This window comes from Megascapheus bottae, chromosome 7 (genome assembly GCF_031878675.1).
Source record: "Megascapheus bottae isolate mThoBot1 chromosome 7, mThoBot2.hap1, whole genome shotgun sequence".
NCBI classification, from domain to species: Eukaryota; Metazoa; Chordata; class Mammalia; order Rodentia; family Geomyidae; genus Megascapheus; species Megascapheus bottae.
In genome coordinates, this window is record NC_143515.1 from 67,526,094 (window position 1) to 67,548,207 (window position 22,114).

Here is a 22,114-nt window from a genome sequence, read left to right on the forward strand (position 1 = left end):
CATCTAAAATACTTTTGCTAAATTTATACAATTTTGTAACCAGAGCTTCTGTCTAGTTTTAGAAAAATCCATCCTTTTATATCCCTTTGTAGTAAATCTCAGCTCCTACCTCCAGTCCCAGACAATCACCAAACTACAATAGTTACCCCTTGTCCACAGAGGGTGTGGTAAGAGACTATGTGGGTGCCTGGGACTGTATATTATGCCAAACCTTGTATACACATTCATTTCTGACAGTTGTTTTGTTTTGTTTTTGTGGGTCATGGGCTTAAATTTGGCCTGGGCACATTTGGTTTCCTCCCTACCCCTGGGCCTGGGCATTGTCCCTGAGCTCGTCAGCTCTAGGCTGCCACCCTACCCTTGAGCCAAGCCCCACTTCCTATTTTCTAGAGGTTAATTAGACATAAGAGTCTCAGGTCTTTTGTGCCTGGATTGGCTTTGAACCTTGATCCTCAGATCTCATTCTCCTGAGTAGCTGGGATTGCCAAAATGAGCCACCACACCTGACTGATAATTTCATTTATAACTAGGAGATCAACAGAAACTAACAGTAAAATCGATCAATTAGAACAAAATAGTGTAACAAAAGTGAATTATTAAATTATGAGTCATTTATTTCTATTTATTTTCATCTAATGTTTTCTAATCTTGTGTAACTAAAATAAAGCATAAAGGGAGGAATGGGTTGTTTCTATGCTTTAGGTTTTTCTTGATGATTTTGAGAGAATCATACAGTGTGTTTCTAGTTTCTAGTTGTTTTTTTGTTTTGTTTTGTTTTTTTTTTTTTAGTTTGGACTGTTGAGGTTTATCCATGCTCTTTTAAGTAAAATAGTTTGTTTTTTTGCTGGTCCTAAAGCTTGAACTCAGGGCCTGTATACTGTCTCTGACCTTTTTTGTTCAAGGTTAACTCTACCACTTGATACACAGCTCCACTTTGGCTTTTATAAGATTAACAGGAGATAAGAACCTCACAGCCTGCTGCCCACGTGGTTTTCAAGCTAACAGCTGAAATCACTGGCATGAGCCACTGGCGTCCAACTCCAGATAGGTTTTTAAAAATCAGACAGGTTGATGGCTCACACCTGTATGCCCAGCTACTCAGGAGGCAGAGATCCGAGGATTGTGGTTTGAAACTAGTCTGTTCAGGAAAGTCCTTGAGACTCTTAACTCCAATTAACTATTAAAAGGCCAAAGCAGAGGTGTGGTTCAAGTGGAAGAGCATCTGTGTAGCATGCATGAGGCTCCCTATCATCAAAAAATAAAAAATAAAAGGAAAAACCAAGTGAGAACAAGAGGCCTGAGTTCAAATCCCAGTACCATCACACATAAAAAAATCTTTTTATGCCACCCAGAATGGCCTTGAACTCATTATCTTCCTTTCTAATCCTCCTGAGTGCTAGGATTATGTGTGTACCACCCACTGAGGTTTGAATATGAATTCTTGGTCAGTTATATTTGTCTTTATGCCTTTTCATTTTTAATGATCTTTGAAAAATAAGTTGTGAATTATGAGGAAGCCTAATTTCTGATTTTTTGTTTTTGAGTGTTAAGAAATCTTTATCTAAGGCAAAAACAAAGTTCAACAAAATGAACACCAGGGAGCCGGTACTTGAAAGAGGCGGCATGGGGTGAGGAAGAAAGGGGTAGATGAATGAAGAGGAAAAGAGGAGGAGAATGCAGCCAAGAATTCAATGTAGCAGGGCAGTGGTGGTTTACACTTGTAATCTTAGCTACTCAGGAGGCTGAGATTTGAGGATTGAGGTTAAAAGCAACCCAGGCAGGAAAGGTTTTGAGACTTGTCTAACTATTCATCAGAAAACTGGAAGTGGTGTTGTAGCTCAAAGTGGTAGAATGCTAGCCTTGAGGGAAAAGCTTCTGGTATAGCACCCAGGCCTTGAGTTCAAGCCCCATGACTGACACCCGCCCCCCCTAAAAATTTAATATATACTACCTACAAAATTAAAACAAGTGAGGGAAGATAGGACTCCCAGTAGAGTACTGCTTCCTCCTTGATGGTTGTACTGAGTGTAGTGTAGACTTCTGTTTCTAGAAGACTCTAAGCCTCTGCTTTGTTGTTTCAGGGGCTAGGAGTGTATGTACATCCTTAGTTCCTGCAAAACCCTAGGTATTGGTAGGACTAAACTTTACGGATTTCTGCTTCTGCAATGTGAAGCACAGTTGTAAATTCAAGTTGAACTGTATGAAAGGAAGCAGCTTTTCCTGAAGTTCTTCTCTTCAGGGCTACATTATAGCACCCTTGATTGTTTCTACCACATGAGTTTGCTCCTCTTACTAAAGCTTTGGAAGACAACTGAAGAGAGGTGGCTCAGGTTGTTAGTCTGTATTCTTTATGAGCTTCTGTCGTGAAGCCGTCTTTTACTACTTGAAAAGATCAGTAAGGTCATAATAAGGATCTCCTGTGATACAAAGCAGCCCTTTTCTTTTTCTGGTCTTTTTGGGGGGAGGGGGTGTGAGGGGGTGGGGCTCCAGTCTCAGGGCTTGAACTCAGGGCCTGGGCACTGTCCCTGAGCCAGAGTTCAAGTCCCACGACCAACAAAACAAAAAAAAAATAATTTTTTTTCTAGGGCTTGAACTGAAGGCCTGGGTGCTGTCCTTGAGCTTTTGTGCAAACACAACCTTTCTGGATACTAAAAAATCTAAATCTGTTAGGCACTAGTGGCTCACACTGGTTAGTAATCATAACTACTTAGGAGGCTGAGATCTGAGAACTGGGGTTCAAAGCTAGCACAGGAAGAAAAGTGCATGAGACTCTTTATCTTCAATAAATTACCATAAAGCTGGAAGCAGAGCTGTGGCTCAAATAATAGAGCACTAGCCTTGAGCAAAAGAAGCTTTCAGAAATAAAACCAGCATGAATTGAAAGCATAAAAGCACTTACTAATATTATAATACATTCATTTTGAACATAAATTAAGTAAGTATAAATGAATGGTATGATGCTACACAAAATACATACATTGAGCATCTTTCATGCTTCCACATAGATTTATGATATTAATATTACGCTTATCTGATTGCGAGGGCATTCTGAATTATAATCTCTTTATTTCAGAATCCTGCTCATATTCACCAAATTGTCAGGTAGGAAGCATAAACATCTGACTCTGAGAAAGTTGGCATTTAAGTGTATACCACAATTAATTATAAATAACCAAGGCCCAAATGAGAACTTCCTCACCACAAACTTATCATCGCCATGGGTTTGAAACCACTATTTATAGCATAGTTTCAGCCTGAAAATTGAAACTCAAAAATAGGATTTATTGATGGGTCCCAGAAACAATTCAGAACCAAACCTATATTGTCTGTGGAGGTAAACCGCTAAAAACCTAAGTCAGATAATTCCCACAGATAAAGTCGAGGCAACAGATAACCGTGAATGGCCTCAGGCAGATAGCAGTAGAGGTAATGAGAAATGACTGATGCATAATCCTTGGATACATCTGGGCTGATATGTTTGCAAACAGATTGGACTTGGGCTTAGCAAAAGAAGTCACTTAGGGGGGCCAGGAGTTTGGCCTAGTGGTTAAAGTACTTGCCTAGCATGCATGAAGACCCGGGTTTGATTCCTCGGTACCACATACATAGAAAAAAGCCGGAAGTGGTGCTCAGGCTCAAGTGGTAGAGCTCTAGCCTTGAGAAAGTCCAAGGACAGTGCTCAAGCCCTGAGCTCAAGCCCAGGACTGGCAAAAAAAAAAAAAAAGGTCACTTAGTTTGAAAAACTAAAAGGATGGAGATGCTGATTACTGTAGGTAGCATAACTCTATTGATGGAGATCTCTATCTAAATGAAGATATCAGGCATTTCTGTAAGCCTGAGGATGATCATGGAGTACATATGCTTTGGAAATAGAAATTTGGGAATAGGCATTTTGATAGGGAAAAAAACGCACAGTTACTAGTATCTTATTTTTCTAGATGAAATTTTAGCAATTATTTTCTAAAGTATACTGTTAAGGCACTGAAAAAAAAAAGAAAATATCTGAGACTTTGTTCTTTGGTGCTCTCTGAACATGTAAATTTTGGTCAGAGGTGGGGTATTTTTTTGCCAGTCCTGGGCTTGGGCTCAGGACCTGAGCTTTGTCTTTGAGTTTTCTCAAGGCTAGAGCTCTAACACTTGAGCCACAAACACCACTTCTGGCATTTTTTCTTTGTATGTGGTACCGAGGAATCAAACCCGGGTCTTCGTGGATGCTAGGCAAGCACTCTACCACTAGGCCAAAGTCCTAGCCCCAGAGGTGGTATTCTTTATGATAGTGATTTTGGTTTTTTTGGTAGAGATTTTCGTTATTTTATTGTCTGGGTAATGTATAGAGGAGATACAATTACAGTCATCAGGTAGTAGGTGCATTACTTTTCACACATTGATACCCCTTCTCATGTTTTTGTCCCTATTTCCCTCTCCCACCCAAGAAATTTCTTTGATGGCTTAGTATTTGAAAAGGTTTTTCAAAATGTTCTCTGTGTGCTGAAAAATATATTAAGTTCAGGTTCCCATTACATCAGGCTTATCTGTGATGTATGCAGAAAAGATTCAATTCAATTTTAAATTAAAAATGCAGGGCCAGGAGTGTGGCCTAGTGGTAGAGTGCTTGCCTAGCATGCTTGAAGCCCTGGATTCAGTTCCTTGGTACCACATACATAGAAAAAAATGGAAGTGGTGCTATGGCTTCAACGGTATAGCACTAGTCTTGAAAACACCCAAGGACAGTGCTCAGGCCCAGAGTTCTAGCCTCTGAACTGGCAAAAATAAATAAATAAATAAATTTAAAAAATAAGAATGTATAGCTGGATGCCGGTGCCTTGTGCTTGTAATACTAGATACTTAGAAGGCTGAGATCTGAGAATCATGGTTCAAAGCCAGCCTGGGCAGGAAAGTCTGTGAGACTCTTATCTCCAATTAACTACCGGTAAACCAGAAGTAGCTCTTCAGGGACAGCACCTAGGTTCACAGTTTAAGCCTCATGTCTGACAAAAAAAAATTGAAAAATTTTAAAATGCATGTAATAGTTATATGGTAATGTGGCAGCTGGCATAATATAATAGAAGACTTGTAAATTTTTTATTAAAGGCATTAGACACAAAGAGCAGCTTTCATGTATTTCATACAGAAATGAAGATGACATCCTCTGGGTATTTGCATGCTGACCCAGAGAACTTTTGGTGACAGTGGAGACACTGATGTCACAGACATAAAGATTTTGGAGGACACTAAATTGTGAAACTGAAAAGGCTGAATCTAACAATTTTATGGCTTTAAAGAGCATTAGTTGCAATAGAAGGAGAGAAATGGGATATGATAGATGTGTAAGTGGTGACAAGTTTTTCCTGGGCTTGAGCTCAGGGCCTGAGCACTGCCCTTGGACTTTCTCAAGGCTAGAGCTCTACCACTTGAGCCTCAGCACCACTTCTGGCTTTTTTCTATGTATGTGGTATGGAGGAATTGAACCTAGGCCTTCTTGCATGCTAAGCAAGCATTCTACCACTAGGCCAAACTCCTGGCCAAGTTTTCGGGTATTTTTTTTTCTTCCTAAAACTATAGGAAGCCAGATATGGTGGCTCACGCCTGTAATCCTAGCTACTCAGAAGGCTGAGATCTGAGGATCAAGGTTCAAAGCCAGTCAGGCACAAAAGGACCTGAGATTCTTACCTCCAGTTAACCTCTAAAAAAACGGGAAGTGGAGCTTGGCTCAAGAGTAAGGTGATTGCCTTGAGCTGAAGAGCTCAGGGACAGTGTCCAGGCTGAGTTCTAGCAAAAAATAAATAATAATAAAAATAAAAAAAATTGCTGGTCATTCCACAAGTTCACCACCATCAATAGCAATGACACCTTAGTGTCCCTTGTAACATGTCATGAAAGTACTATCAGCCCTCTGTGTACAACAGGGTTCTTTACCTGGCTGCCAATGTGTCTGTGTATTGGTTCTTCACTAGGGATGGGAGAAATAGGGTTGAGAGGCTAGTCAGGCCACAGTGACAGCTGTGTGTGTGTGTGTGTGTGTGTGTGTGTGTGTGTGTGTGTGTGTGTGTGAGAGAGAGAGAGAGAGAGAGAGAGAGAGAGAGAGAGAGAGAGATGAAATGAGCTCATAGTATTGGTAGATACCAAAGTAGACCGTGGCCTAGGAAGGCCTCATTATCTATTGGTCAGTCTTTCCATAGTATTTATCCTTAACTAGCTTTTTATTTTTTCAGAGCTAATAATTTCAGATATTAATTAGATATTTCTGCATCACTTGAGACACTAATGGATAATTCAGTGTGCCTGTTTGATAGTCGTGTTGTTTTGTTGGCAGTGGTAGATATTGAATGGGCATATATTTGAACAAAATGCAAACTAACCTATCTTGAAATAAGTTTGTAGTGTTTGGAATTAGAAATTTTGTATCCTCCAACTTTCTCTTCTAGAAGTTGGTTTGGGTGTTCTTTGTTCCTTGCTTTTCCATATGAATTTAGAATTAGCTCATCTATTTCTGTCATTTTCATAGGGATGCATTGAATCCATGTCATTAGAGGGGAGTTTTACTATCTTAATGACTGTAGGTCTTCTGATCCATGATTATGATGAGTCTTTTTCTTTTAGTTAGCTTGTCTTTAGTTTCTTTCAATGATGTTTTATGGTTATCAGTATACATGTCTTTCATTTGGCTAGGTTCTGGGCATTTTATTCTTTTTGCTCTTCTTGTAAATGAAGTTGTTTTTTGTTTTTTTTGTTTGTTTGTTTTTTTTGCCAGTCCTGGGCTTGAGCTCAGGGCCTGAGCACTGTCCTTGGACTTTCTCAAGGCTAGAGCTCTACCACTTGAGCCTGAACACCACTTCCGGCTTTTTTCTATGTATGTGGTACCGAGGAATCGAACCTGGGTCTTCATGCATGCTAGGCAAGCACTTTAACCACTAGGCCAAACTCCCGGCCCGAAGTTTTTTTTTTTAAAGAATTTATTAACGTTGATTTTTACATCGTATTTTAAATGACAAGTTTAACATAGAAGTGTTCAAGGAGGGAATCTCTATTTACAATCACTGGGACTTAGTATTTAGAACCTAATCACAATTAGGCTACGAGTTTGTATATCATAGAAACATATTAATTTATGAAATAAAACATTATGTCTATAGAGTCATAGGTTTTTAAGTCTATATAGTTATGTTTATATTTCCAGTACCATTTCCATAGCATTGGGTATGCAGTTATTGAGTCCTCGCTCTTGTACTCTTTGGATTTAATAGCCACATATTAAGGAGACCGTGCGCCTTTTGTTCCTTTGGTCTTGACTTGTCTCACTCAACATGATTTGCTCTAGATTCATCCACTTCCCTGCGAATGTCATTATTTCATCTTGTCTGTTGGCTATGTAGAATTCCATTGTGTATATATACCACGTTTTCTGTATCCATTCATCTACGAAGTTGTTTTTTTATTTTCCAAGTGTTTCACTGCTAATTCGTAGAAATACAGCTGACTTTGTATGTGTGATCTTGTGTCCTGAAACAGTGTTGAAGGTTAGCTGTAATGGTCCTTTTGTGTGCCTCTGTGTGTGTTGTTGTTGTTTTGTTTGGGCTAGTCCTGGAGCTTGAACTCAGGGTCTGGACACTGTCCTTGGTCACTTTTTGCTCAAGGCTAGTGGTCTGCCACTTGAACCACAGCACCACTTCCGGCTTTTTCTGTGTATGTGATACTGAGGAATTTAACCCAGGGCTTCGTGCAAGCTAGGTGAGCATTCTACCACTAGGCCACACTCCCAGCCTGTGTGGATTTTTTTTTTTTTGGCCAGTCCTCTGCTTAAGCTCAGGGCCTGAGCAATGTCCTTGGACAATGTCCTCTACCACTTGAGCCTCAGCACCACTTCTGGCTTTTTTTTTTTTCTATGTGCATGGTACCAAGGAATTGAACCGGGGTCTTTGTACATGCTAGGCAAGCACTCTTACCATTAGGCCAAAATCCCTGCCCCTGTGTGGATTTTTTAACCAAGATTTTTATATGGATGAGAGCATGTTCTCTGTAAACAGATAGTTTTAACTCTTTCTGTACAGCTGGATATATTATTTTTATTATGATTGTTGTGGTGCAGCCTCTTTTATTTTTTTCCCCTTGAGCCTGAATCTTATCTTTTGGCCCCGTTGCCTTAAATTTGTGATCCTTCTGCTTCTACTTCACAAGTCCTGAGTATTGCAGGCTTGTGCTACCATATCTGGCCCTAAGATGGATTTAATAGGCCTACTTGGACCTGATGTGTTCAGTACATGTGAGCAGGGCTTCTGTTTCCAGATTTGCTGGTATTTGCTCCTATTTAGTCATTATGCCTTCTCTTACTCAAAGGTTTCTCACCATCACAAGTGACCTGTCTGCTATCCTCCTTTGAATTCCCTGTCTAGACATTTGTCCCATTTAAAATTCAGTTCAAGCAAGCCCTTGACCAATGGGCACTTTTGGATTTCATCCAGGATGTTTTTTGAAGTAGATGAGAGTAGTAAGTAGAATCATAAACTTTCAGAAATGAGTGGGGCTTAATTGTTATTGAACAAGTCGTGCTGTTTCCTCACCCTGTTCTCGTCATGGTTTGGATGTGCACCATGACTACAGTGGACTACTGAGATTGTCTGCTCTTGAATAAGACCAGTCAACCAATAAGCTCTAGTTACATACAGTGGCAAAATGTGCTAAGTGCTGTGAAAGAAAACCATAGGATATCCTGAGCGAAGGTAGCAGGAGCTTCCCATTTCAATTGGGCAGTTAGGAAAGGGTTGTCAAATGTGTGTGTGTGTGTGTGTTATGCGCACGTGTGCATGTGTATTCGCGCCAACCAGTACGGGGGCTTGAACTTAAGACTTGGGCTCTGTTCCTGACCTTTTCCACTCAGCAGCACTTTAGCACTTAAGCCACAGCTCCACTTGTGATTTTTTGTGCAGTATTGGAAGATAAAAAATTTTAAGGACTTTCCTGCCCAAGTTTTGCTTTGCCTCAACTTTTTAGATCTCAGCTTCCTGAGTTGCTAGGATTAAAAGCATGAGCTATCAGCAACCGGTAGAGTTGTCAAACTTTTTTTTTTTTTAAGTAGTGGAATATTTTATTCATCTAAACTTTTCCATGGAGTAGAGGTAGAGCTCTGATGAAGAGCATGCCCTGGTCTGTTCTCTACCCTGGTAACTGACAGCATCTTGTGGCATAGTCAGTTGGTGGATTTCACTATGCTGTTATGAGATTTATTGTCCTTCAATCCTCTTTACCCTTCAGTATCCTTCCTTTCTCCCTCTTCTCTCCGGCTGGCCTCTTCCTGCTCATTCCTTACCCTTGATTCCCCTCTCCCCTTTGTCCATTTACCCACTGTTTTTTACATTGTTCTTTGTACCACATTCTTCTTGTTTATCCTTAGAAAGCTCTAAGCTTTGAAAAATATTATTCACTGTTGTTTTTATCTCTGATGTAAGTCAACTCTTTCATTCTAACAAGTGCATCTATTTTCTTCTTTGGTCTTTTACTCTTTGTATTAAAGCATTTATATTAAAATTAGTGTTAGCTGTCTGATCTGTTGGTCTGGGTTCTCTCATCTGTTTATCTAAGTAAATAATAGAAATCTTTTTTAGGCACTTAGGTTGTTAGTATGGGACTCAGTTTTTACTTCTTGTTTTTACTATTTTATTATTTTGTTTTCTTTTTGCTTTACCGTGCTGCAAAAGATCAGAGCCTGTGTTTGAGTGCGGTAGCCTGCAAAGTGGTGAACATGAAGCTGGGTGGGAGCTGTGCTATCTGAGCAGTGACTGTACAGAGGAAGGTTTTTGTCCTAATTTGGGAGGCTAGTAGTGAATTGATGATTTAGGGCAAATGATGACATTATGATTGCTAAGAACAGTATAATTTTAACCATGAGAAATTAGACAAATGTTAATAGCAATAGAATGGGTCTCTGGACACCAGTAACCCATTTGAAAACCATTACACTACTTAAGGAATATTAACAAATGAAGGCTGGGATATGATAGGGATGAAAACCAAGAGCTGTTTACTAGGTGAGCTAAGCAAGAGCCATAGCATGCCTGAGTGGCAGGGACATTCTTAACACCTGACTGTTCTGTCAGACATGTCTCTGGCCGTCTGTCAGGAGCTTATACTGTCTGGCTTTTTAGTTTCAGCTGTTCTCTGATGAGCTGCCTTGATGCATCCAGAGCATAGTGGGTCCTGTTATCCTGAGTTTTTGCTCTCCTTGCATTTACTGTGCTTTGGCCAAAAAAACAGACCCGCCTGCCTGACTGGCTGGGCAGACAGTACCATAAGCTACTGTTAGCTGTTACAAGAGGTCTGTGGGGAGGAGTGTGCTTCTTAAAATCCATACCTGGACAGATTCGCTGACTGGATAAATTGGGTTACTGATGTGTAGCAAGACTTGGATTCTGTTGAAGGTGAGTGTGTTTGATTTTTGAACTTCCAGAGTGTTACCTAATGTGCTGTACCTGACTTAGCTGTGTTTGCTTCAGGGACTTGCTGGAAGCATGTAGCTCTGAGTTCTATACCTGCTCTTTCCCAAAATGCTCTATGGGACAAGCTTCCTTATAAAGAGAAGAACCTTGGTCATGTGATGATTGTAATTCCTTAGAGATAGCAGTATAGTAGCAGATCATCTGAAAATGTGAGGTGTTTGGTTTGTTTTATTTTGGTTTTGCCCGTCCTGGAGCTTAAACTCAGGGCCAGAGCACTGTCCTTGAGTTTTCTCAAGGCTACAGCTCTACCACTTGAGCCACATCACCATTTCTGGCCTTTTCTATGATGTGGTACCGAGAAATCAAACCCAGGTCTTCCTGCATGCTAGGCAGGCACTCTACCATTAGGCTAAACTCCCAGCCCTGAAAATGTGTTTTTTGTTTTTTTTAATTTTTTGGTAGAGTTGGAGATTGAACCTGGAGCCTTATATAAGTACTCAAAGCATGCACTATACCACTGAGCTCCTCCAGTGCTGAGAAAAGTCTATGAGACTCATATTCAATTAAGTAATTTCCCCCACCCCCAAAAAAAAGCCTGAGGTGGGGTTGGGAGTTTGGCCTAGTGGTAGAGTGCTTGCCTAGCATGCACGAAGATCCAGGTTCGATTCCTTGGTACCACCTACATAGAAAAAAGCCAGAAGTGGTGCTGAGGCTCAAGTGGTAGAGCTCTATCTAGCTTTGAGAAAGTCCAAGGACAGTGCTCAAGCCCTGAGCTCAAGCTCAGGACTGGCAAAAAAAAAAAAAAAAAAAAGCCTGGGGTGGAGCTGTGGGTCAAGTAGTAGAGTGTTAGCCTTGAACAGTGAAGCTGAGGGGCAGTCCTAAGTTCTGAGTTCAACCTCTAGGACTGGAAACCTCCTCCAAAAAAAAAAAATGGATAAGAAACATAGTTCCTAGTTGCTTACTTATGAAAGGTAGGATTATCTTTTTGTCATTGACCTAATTATATAGATATGGAGAAAGATATGCAAATAAATAACCACATTGACAGTAAGTGTACAAAACAAGCATAGACATTTCTGAAGCCTACAAGAGGAGCTGTCCCTTAGCCCCTTATCCTTAGCCCCTTGGATAGAACCTCTTCTGCAGAAAGTCTTTTGGATTCAAAGTCTCACAGACAGGTACAAACAGCAAATCCTCTTTTGTAACCCAGAACTCATTGCTGAATATGAGATTTTGGTACAATAAGAAGAACATGATTCCTGAAAAAGAAAAGAAAGAAAAAAAGAAAAGTCTTTTTGATTGCCAAGATGCTTACTCCTGCCCTATGATTTCCTTTTTTCTTTTTCCTTTTTTTTTTTTTTTTGTTGGTTCTGGAAGGTGAACTCAGGGCCTGAGCTAGCTTTGAACCACAATCCTCAGATCTCAGTTTCCTGAACAGCCAGAATTACAGGCATGAACCACTAGCATTTGGTTCTGCCTTATGATTTAAAAATTGTGCATAAGCTTGCTAGTTGTAAAAGTTAAGGTCATAGTTCTGCAACTCTTTCACCTGGACAGCTGACTTCCAGACACACATTTAGGAATCATAGATTCTTTTGGTCTATTTATCAATTTAGTATAAAAGGAATATTTTATTATACTCCAGTGCTTGTCTTTATATGATTATTTGTCTTGAACTCCTAACAATAATGCTTTATGTAAGGAATAACCATGTAGCTAATACATTTAATCCTTCGTTGTTGTTGCTTCTGGGGCTTGAACTCAAGGCCTTGGTGCTGTCCCTGAGCTTTTCTGCTCAAATAGTGCTCTACTACTTTGAGCCACAACAACACTACTGGTTTTCAAGTGGTTAACTGGAGATAAGAGTCTTGTGGATTTTTCTGCCTGGGCTGGTTTTAAACTATGATCCTCAGATCCCAGCCTCCTGAAAAGCTAAGATTATAGACATGAACCACTAATAGCCAGTCTATTTTTACTTCAGTCCTACATGCTTGTGCCCCTTCTGAAATTCTCAACTCACCTGGATCATACTTTTAGATCATATGTGGGATCATTATTGTCTGGCTTTGAATATTAGAAAATACTTCTTTAAATGTGTGCCGGAGATAATAGTTGGACATGATATATGCCAAGATGCATAAAGACTTTCGTAGTATTAGACCAAACAAGATGCTACAAATCATGAAATTTTATCACATGCATCCAGGTTCAAGGAATTACATTTTTCTTCTATTGTTATTTTTTCTGTAAGAACAGTCAGAAAGGAAATTGAATGCTGTAGTATTTTACAAACAAGCAGAGTAACTGTACTAGTTCTGAGAAGAACATGAAAATGCCCTTATCTTATTTGGGAAATGGATTACTAATAACAATACACTTGAGAAGCAAATTCCATTGTGTACCCAAGACCAGTGGTTTCTGGTACAGATAAGTGTGAACAGCTCTTCAGCTGACATGGTTCCAACATAGGAATTGTCATGCTTCAGCTGAGCAATTCATTTAAAAAAAAAAACCTAGAGGCAAAATATGAGTTTAGGACTAAGAGTAAGTTAATCTTTCTGTTCTCTTCCATCATTAATCATCATAAAATAATTGGTTGCCTGAATTCCATTAAACTGGCATTAATAGGTGTGAACGTTAACTTACTTGCCTGGGGAAACAGGTAGATGAGTGAGTAACTTGGAATTGAATAGCCTGGGAAGGCTTATTTCTGTTCTGAATCTCTTAGTTAGCACTTGTCACCTAAGGGAAGGGATATAGAACAATAAACACTGCTATGGCTTAAAAATCAAGAGTTCTAAGCCATGTGACCATGAGCCAGTGACTCATGGCTATAACCTTAGCTACTCAAGAGGCTGAGATCTGAGCATCTCAGTTCAAAGCCAGCTTTGGCAGGAAAACCCACAAGATTCTTTATTTCCACCGTAACAAAGCCAGAGATGGAGCTCTGGGTCAAGTGGTAGAGTGCTGCCCTTGAGCCAAAAAGCTCAGGGACAAATCCCATGCCCTAAGTTCAAACCTCAGGACTATCACACACACAAAAATAAACTCAGGTTGGCATACCCGAATTCAAACCCCAGGACAGGCACACACAAGAAAAATTAAAAATCAAGAGTCCTAAATCTATTCCTTGCAAATTACTTTCTGTTTGGGATCTCTTCATTTAAATAATAAATCTCTTTTTTTTAAGTTCCTTAACCAGAAATGAAATTGCTATTAAAAATGGGGAGGGAGATTTACTAAATGATGGAAAGACAAACATCCTTCTTTTACCCTCTAGGTTCTCTGTTTCTCTTAAGACTTTATTTGAATGTAGTATGAAATAATAGAGGAGACAGTTTCTTAACATTCACCAGCATTGGTAAATGTGACCTCTACACAAACATCTTATGTAATTAACTGTCCTCTCAAAGGCAAGGGAAAATTGGCAGCTAGACAAGAGAGGACTTTCTGGCTTTACTTTCCTGCTTCTGATGAACCAGTCTCTCTGAGAGGCAGTTCTTACAGTGTAGGAGAGGAAGTGAGAGATTTCCCAGGAGAATATTTAGCAATAATCATGTGGCTCCAGATGCAAGAAGGAAACCTTTTGTGGCTGACCCTGGAGGGAGTAAGAGGAGTTGGAAAATGGCTGAAGCAAAATAATAAGACTCCTTTTGATGAGTTTGGATTTATTTGTCCAGGACTCTCATAAGATGGAGAAACTGGTTTGTTATTCCCCAAACCAGAAGCTGAGAAGACAAGTTACCAAAAAAGTTCACCTTCAAATTTAAATTTGGATTAGGCTCCACCTTTTTTGTTGTTGTTTTTGTTTTTTTGTTTTGTCCATCATGGGACTTGAACTGTGGAGCTAGGCGCTATCCCTGAGCACTCAGCTCAAGGCTCACGCTCTACCACTTTAGCCACAGTGACACTTTCTGTTTTGTCGGGGTTAATTGGAGATAGAGGCTCACAATCTTCAGTGCCCAGGCTGGCTTTGAACTGCTATCCTCAGATCTCAGCCCCTGAGTAGCTAGGATTACAGGCGTGAGCCATCAGCACCCAGCTAAAGCCAACATTCTAATTATGGTGTAGGTATAAAATTTGAGTTCGCTGCCAAGATTCTAGAAAGGAGTAATTAAAGTTTTCTTCAAAGTCTTATTTATGAAGTTAGTATTTAACATTTAAATGTTTTGGTTAAAGAAATTGCAAACAAAATGAGACAACAATGAGCTGTAACTGCCAAGAATACACTTCAGTGTTGTGATTTTTTTTTTTTTTTTTTTTTGGCCAGTCCTTGGAATCAAACTCAGGGCCTGAGCACTGTCCTTGAGCTTTTCAAGGCTAGTGCTCTACCACTTGAGCCACAGCACCACTTCCAGCTTTTCTTTTTTCTTTCTTTTTTTTTTTTTTTTTGGCTAGTCCTGGGGCTTGAACTCAGGGCTTGCGCACTGTCCTTGGGTTTTCTCAAGGCTAAAGCTCTACCACTTAAATCACAGCACCACTTCCAGCTTATTCTATGTATGTGGTACTAAGGAATTAAACCCAGGTCTTCATGCATGCTAGGCATGCACTCTACCACTAGGCCAAACTCCTGGCCCCCATTTCCAGCTTTTCTGTTTGTGGTACTGATGAATCAAACCTGGGTTTAGTGCATTCTAGGCAAACATTCTACTGCTAGGCCAAGCTCCTGGCCCCAGTGTTGTGATCTTTGAGAGGTGCAAACACCTAATAATTCAGAGGAGAAATTAGCTGAATTAAAATTAAGTTTGGTAGCTGGGTGCAGTGGCTCATGCCTGTAATCCTAGCTACTCAGGAGGCTGAGATCTGAAGATCGAAGTTCAAAGCCAGCCTGGGCACAAAAGAACCTAAGACTCTTATTTCCAATTAAGCCCTAGAAGGAAGTGAGGCTTGGCTCAAGGGTAGAGAATCTTGAGCTGAAAAACTCAGGGACAACACCCAGGCCCAGGGGTTGGGTGGTAGCCTTGAGCTGAAGAGTTCAGGGACAGTGCCCAGGCCGAGTTCAAGCCCCATGACCGACTAAAAAAAGAAAAAATTAAGTTTGGTACAACCTCCCCATCTGTCCCAGTGTGGGGATTGGTACTGGGGTTCGGGGCCATTGCCCCTCTGCCCATCCCATCCAGTCTGTGGTGCAGACCCCACACCTAGCCTTTCCACTCAAGCCCACCTTGGGATAGCTGGCAATGGCATCAGGAGACACGGTTGGGGGGGGGTAGGAGGAGGCCTACCTTCACCTACACCCTGCCCTTTGACCCAGGTGCCTGACACAAAGGAATGATTGATTCTCCCTGGCAACATCCCCAGGGACCCTGAATCAGCTGGGGCCCCTGTGCTCTGAAGACCTGGAGTCGCAGCCTTGCTGCTGCCAAATGACCATGTCCCACCTCTTTCCCCCAGGCTGGCATGAGTATATATGCATTGTCCTAGGCTTCTGTTTCATATTGTAATTTTAAGACAGAGGGAGATGAAGTTCAGTGCTAGCCTATGCTAGATAGCCAAACGCTGTCTCAAACAAACAGAACAGGTGGTTCACACCTGTTATTCCAGTCACTTGGAAGGCAGAGATTGGGAGGATTGTGGTCCATTGCCAATCCTGGCAAAAAGTTACTGAGACCTCATCTTAACTAACATACTGGAAAAGGTGATATATGTGTACCTGTTTTCCAGCTCTGGAGACTGTAAGTAGTGGGATCATAGTCTAAGGCTACCCCGAGGCAAAAATTGAGACCCTACCTGAGAAAAACAAACAAACAAAAAAATTAAAGCAAATAAGTACAAAAAGCTGGGGGGTAGGGGCTGAGAATGTGGTTCAAGTGGTAGAGTTTGCTTAGCTAACTGAAGGCTCTGAGTTCAAACTAGCATCAAGAATATTAAATGGCAGAATTCATATCCTTGTACATGAAAAGCTATAAAACAGAAATAATTTATATTCCAACCTGAAGTAGTGTCTATGTCATTTGTTGCAACCCCGGCACAGGCTCTGTGGTCCTGTGGCTTTGTGTGAGAGAGTGAACTTGTTCAAGTCACTCGGGCTTGAAGTCCGGATTCCTGTGCCTGGTCCCTCTGAGTCTCACCGTGCTTGTCAGGAAGGATGCTTGGTTCCTTTGCCCTTGCCATTCTTTCACTAGTGCTGGGAATGATTCAAGCAATGTAATGTCTTCTCTTTCAGCCCCCCTCGCCCTCTGAGTAATATGAATGACACCATGGTTAGCCACGTGTCCTCCGGAGTGCCCACTCCCACCAAGAGGTAAGTATGTTTAGTGCCTCAGAGTTGAGGTCAGGTCCCTGCCACTGATTGGCCATGTCTGACTTTCTTCAGAAGCAAAGCCTAAGAAGCAGTACATCCCAAGGGGAGGAAAAGATGCTGCCCTTCTCCAGGCCCCGTAAATATCTTCTAGCCCTCCTTCTTGCATTCATCCTCCTCTTTCCCTTACACAGAGCCTCAGGTGGAAACTCATTATGATGAGCAGTGAACAGTACCAGCAGATTACACACATTTGAGCTCTTTATTGACATTAAAAATATTTTAGCAGTCATAAGGTTCACAAGTTTGCATCTGATTTGAATGTCAGAGACCGCTTCTGCTTCCCTGTAGACTATGTAAATTAATTCGTCTCATATAAAATATTCCCCAAGTCATTCTATATGTGATGTATTACCATTTCAGTCAAAAGGCTGAAAAACTAACTCTCAGTTATACAAAAGGTTTGCTTTTGGGTCCCTTACAGGACAAAAATTCTGAACTCCTTTCTCCTCTTCATTTAATTTTCTCTCCTCCAAGATTCTTAGGCAGGGCTTGAAAGAACTATATTAAATGGCATACTTTCTTTTTGATTTAAGCTGTCCTATGACCAGAGCACTGCAGAAACTCCCTCACGGGCAGAACCATTAAGGAATTTCTTTCAACAGTCATCACTCATAGAGGAATAACCACAAAAAGACCTCCCACCTCAGCCAACACATCCTTACTGGAAAACAATCACTTGGTGTGCTGAGCTGTTCAGATTAACTCAGCTATAGAAATGTCATCTCCTTAATAATCATTTGACTCAGTACTTGCTACTTAAGACTGACAATGTTTGTTCCTACTGGCTAAAACTCCTAGAGCAACATTTGTCAAACCTGCCTGATGAAAAGAATCTCCTGGGGGGCATGTTAAAAGTACACATTTCTGAGACCATGTCAGACCCAGTGAATTAGTTCCTCCAAGGATAGGATGTGCGAGGCCCTATTTTTAACAAGCATTCAAGGTGGTTCTTATCCTCAGACATGCTTGGGGAATAACCTTAGCAGGAAGCAAAATAGCCAGCACAGGGCTGCCCTGGAACAGAGTTCCTGGTGACTGAATAAAACAGTGACTTAGTAGTACAGCTTTATCCACTTGGGGAGACTTCGGACCCTGAACAGGTAAGAGAACCTACTTATGGCCTTTCCTTCTGGTAGGGAAATAGCCAGGCTGTCCCCTTCAGGCAGAGCCAGGTGGTGCAGTTATGCTGGAGCTATTGAGCCAGAATGCCTGAGTTTGGATCCTGGCTCTTGCCTGACCTCAAACATACTTATATTTTTATTATAAAATGAAGATAATGTGGTGTTTATGTGAGTGTTTAATATACTGTTTGTGTGGATGTTTAGTATACAGCCTTTATTATTTTGGCAGTAGGTGAAATAGGAGTCTAGCGGGGAAGAGACAATCACTAGCTGGGAATGTTGTCCCCTTAAGGAGGACACAAAGCAGTAGCTCTCCTATTGTCTGGATGTGACAGCCATCCCTGCCACCCTCAATCTTTTTTTGGGGGGGGGTATCAGTCATGGGGCTTGAACTCTAGGCCTAGGCGCCATTCCTGAGCTCTTCAGCTCAAGGCTAGCCCTCTACCACTTGAGCCACAGTGCCATTTCCAGTTTTCTGGTGGATAATTGGAGATAAGAGTCTCATGGACTTTTGTACCCAGACTGACTTTGAACTTCAGTCCTCAGATCTCAGCCTCCTGAGTAGCTAGGGTTACAGGCATGAGCCACTGGTGCCCGGCTCACTCTCAATCTTAAGATTATTGTGTTAAGTATTTATAGCACTCATACACTGCCAATCAAGAAGTTTCCATTTCAAACCCCAGAAGATAGATGGTTGGAAGAATTCATTTATGTTAATTTTAGGAGCACCATCTATTAAGTAAGAATTTATGTCATGTAAGTTCTTTTTCATTTACTAGGTTTGTCCCTCTGAGTCATCTGACTACATGAGGTACATGAAGGTTGGGAGTGTCTCAGGTGCCATGTATAAGATTTGAGTCATTCCATGACCTTGGCTGAGTGTAGCTGCTAGCATCAAGGGGTGGGAGTGCATCTTTCTGTCAGGGGTTTCATTGCTTGGGCAGACCAGTAGAAGCTCAGGAGCTATAATATCACAATTAACCCCATAACCTTAGATTTGCTATATTCCACCCCAGGCTTCCCTGTGATTGTTATTCCAAAATGATACTTGTCATTTTTCAGGCTGCTTCAGATGATATCGAAAGTCTTGGATTAAGACTTTATTTTAAAGTTAGCATTTCAGCTAGCCTCTCATTCTAGGTAGAAGTCGTTCTAGAGCTGATGTCACAGTCTCTCTAGAGTCCATCAGCAGACTGAAGATAGCCAAAGCATAGACCACAAAGGAATGCTGAGCTCGGCCTGCAACTTACTAAGAAGAGAAGTAGGTACCAATAAAATTTTGAAGACAAATAGATGAGTGGTAGTGATTTAACAGACTAGACAAAACAAAATTTAGGCTGGAGTCATAACAGTGGTAGAACACTTGCTTAGCAGGTACACTATAGGTTCAATCCCCAAAGAAAGAGGAGAGGATGAAAATTTAGGCTGACAGAGAAGGTGTGGGATACAGAGTGGTTTGCTGTTAGTCCCTGGACAAGTTAGAGGTGCTGAGGAGACATAGCCATAGGTTTCTACTCTTGAGTGATCCCTAAAAAAAAACTCAGTGTCAGTTTATTTCCGGAGACCTATTTTCCTCCTGCCAGGTCAGGTTTGGTTCTCTTAGGAGTGGAATGTGCTTCCTAGTTCCGTGTATGGAGATGTATTGTATTGGGGAAGGCACCATTTTAGGTGGGGAGCAAGTAACTTGATAGGCACTAATTGCTAAGAATCATAAGTAAGGACAAGATGTTGACATTTAGAACATTTTACCTCAACATATTCTTCACAAGAAGGAGAAATAGTTTTTAAAAAGAGAATGCCACCATGTAAATATTATGTCTGAACTGTGGAACAGGACCACCTTATCTTGAGTTGCATTACAGTTGTGTTAAAATGGCCTCTGACTGAGAGCCATGGTCAAGAGTTTAGCAAGTTATCTGCAGGATAGAATAACAACAGAATGAAAACCACAATCCTCTGGCTTTTTAGATTGAAAATTACAGAGGTGTTGGGGAAACTGAAAAAGGAGACAAAATGAAAGCCAGAAAGTTTCCATCCCATCCTGTCTGTTCAGCCTACTGACTCCCTTCCTACCTAGGGTTGTAAGGAAGTATAGTTTGATTGAAAGGCAAGAATTGTTGAGGGCTTCAGCTGGTTTAAATTCTTCATGACACTGTCTCTAGGTCGGCACAGAATTTTTTTTTTCTCCAGAATGTTTTTTGAAAGACAGAAACAGAGTAACTGAAAATTAACACATGATTGGATAAAGCTGCAGGGTCCTTGGTGTTGGCCGATTCCCAGCGTTTCTGTAGGCCTGGGCAAGTGTCCAGATTTCAGCCACTTCTGGGTTGGGATTTGATTCCAGTTCCTTTTCCACTCCAGCATCTAAGATATACTGTTCAGTTCTGACTGACTAAAGTTAGTACCAGCAGAATGCTTTTTAAGTCCATGTGTTGAAACCTAGCTTTAAAAAAGTGAATCTCGCAGGATAACAGATAGCTCATAGGGTAACAGGCAGCTGCCTCCTCCCCATGGATGTCATTCCAGGCTGCATCTGGGTAGACCAGTGGCAGGGCAGACAGGGTGGAGATAGTGGGTGTGAGTAGAAGACCATTCAGCACCGTCAGATTCACACTGAGAAGCTAGGATAAGAACAGGCTCTAGGACTTGGATGTGAGGAACTGAGGAAGATGATGCGTAAAATAATACTCTGGCCCCTTGAACAAAGCAAGAATTTCACTCTGCCTCACATGTAGAATCAGGATGTTGAAAGATGACTCACAGAGGGAACCCATGGCTCACTTGTAAATCCTAGCTACTCAGGAGGATGAGATCTGAGGATTAAGGTTTGGGAAGAAAAATCCATGAGACTCTTATCTCCAGTTGTCCACCAAAAAGCCAGAAGTGAATCTGTGGCTCCAGTGATAAGAGTGTCAGCCTTGAGCAAAGATGGGAAGGAAGAACTCTTCGGCCTTGAGTTCAAGTCCCCATACTAGCATTCTTTAAAAAGTTAACATATAGATCTAAAGATAAACTGTTGTCTTATTAGATTTGAGAAATTCAACGCCAAGAAAATTATATTTGGGAAACCTATCTTTTATGACTTCTAAACGACTCAAGAGTAGATTATGACATCCGAAAGGCTTAGGTCTTTCTGCCTACTTTATTAGCAGTGTCTCCTAATCACTGCTGTAGCAAAAATCAAAAGGAACAAAGTTTGATCCCAGTGGAGCTTAGACTATCTCATATGCCACTGAGTCTTATTCCCCCCTTCATATGCCCCCCCCCAATATTTCCTCACTTCCATATTCGTGGACTTTGTGATGGGGACAATGAGCAGGCTGAGTGCCTGGGAAACTGAGAAGCCTTACGGGGACTCTACTTCAGAGAACATTTGGTAATTAGAACTAAGGAGAAGGACTACATTCACCAAGGAAAATCATATTGGTGAATAGTTGAGCTGCTCTCCAGCACACTAGAGGCCATTTTCATGCTTTTAGCAAATGTCTTTCAAAGTCAGTCTTCTACTACTGAAGACTTTGAAACTATGATCGCTAGAAGTACTCTTACTGTTTGAATAGAAATGAAAGCATTGGGAAACATAATTGTCTTAAATTCTGTTAAAAATCACTTTGTAATGATATCCACATTCTGAATTTCAGTCATCCTGCAGATGTGAAACTTGATTGAAGTACCATGAGAAAACTGCCACTCATTGTGGCCTATTAGTAGAATCTGAATCACACAGAATGTTACTCAAAGGTAGATTGTGCTATGGGCCCCAGAACAGAATAAGTGGAACTTCAGTGCCTACTACGGTGGTCCAGTCAGTGACTTCTTGTGTGAGTGGCTCAGGTTCAAGAGCTCTGCCAGCCTCTACCACTGTTGTGTAGTTGTTGTTTTGTTGTGTTTTGTTTTTCTTCTACTGTTGTCAGGTATGTGCCCTCAGCCATGAGAAGAAACTTGGTGGAGCACCAAGAGTGTGAGTTCTAAGGCGGATAGGCCTGGGTCAGGGTCCACTTTTTAGATGTAATTAACTCTTTCAAATTAATTTATTAGTTCACAATTATTCACTAAGCACCTCATCTGTGCCAGGCACCATATTGTGGGTTTTTCTGTATTTAATAAGTCCCTGCTTTCATAAACTTCCACTCAAGTGCAGAAGGCAGACCTAACAATTTCATAACAAAATTTCATAACAAACGTGGTGGTAAATGCCATGAGGATAAACAGTATAAATTCAGTGGAGGGTTAGATTTTACAATGGGAGGTCAGGAAAG

At 41.0% G+C, this 22,114-nt stretch overlaps 1 protein-coding gene across 1 annotated transcript in view; it reads left to right on the forward strand.

Moving 5' to 3' along the window:
• Dtnb (dystrobrevin beta) overlaps nt 1–22,114 on the forward strand; it is a 185,181-nt gene that overhangs the window by 102,226 nt on the left and 60,841 nt on the right. Inside the window, 1 exon segment of the mRNA XM_090337586.1 lies at nt 16,597–16,674. Within this exon segment, the coding sequence (XP_090193712.1) occupies nt 16,597–16,674 (78 nt within the window).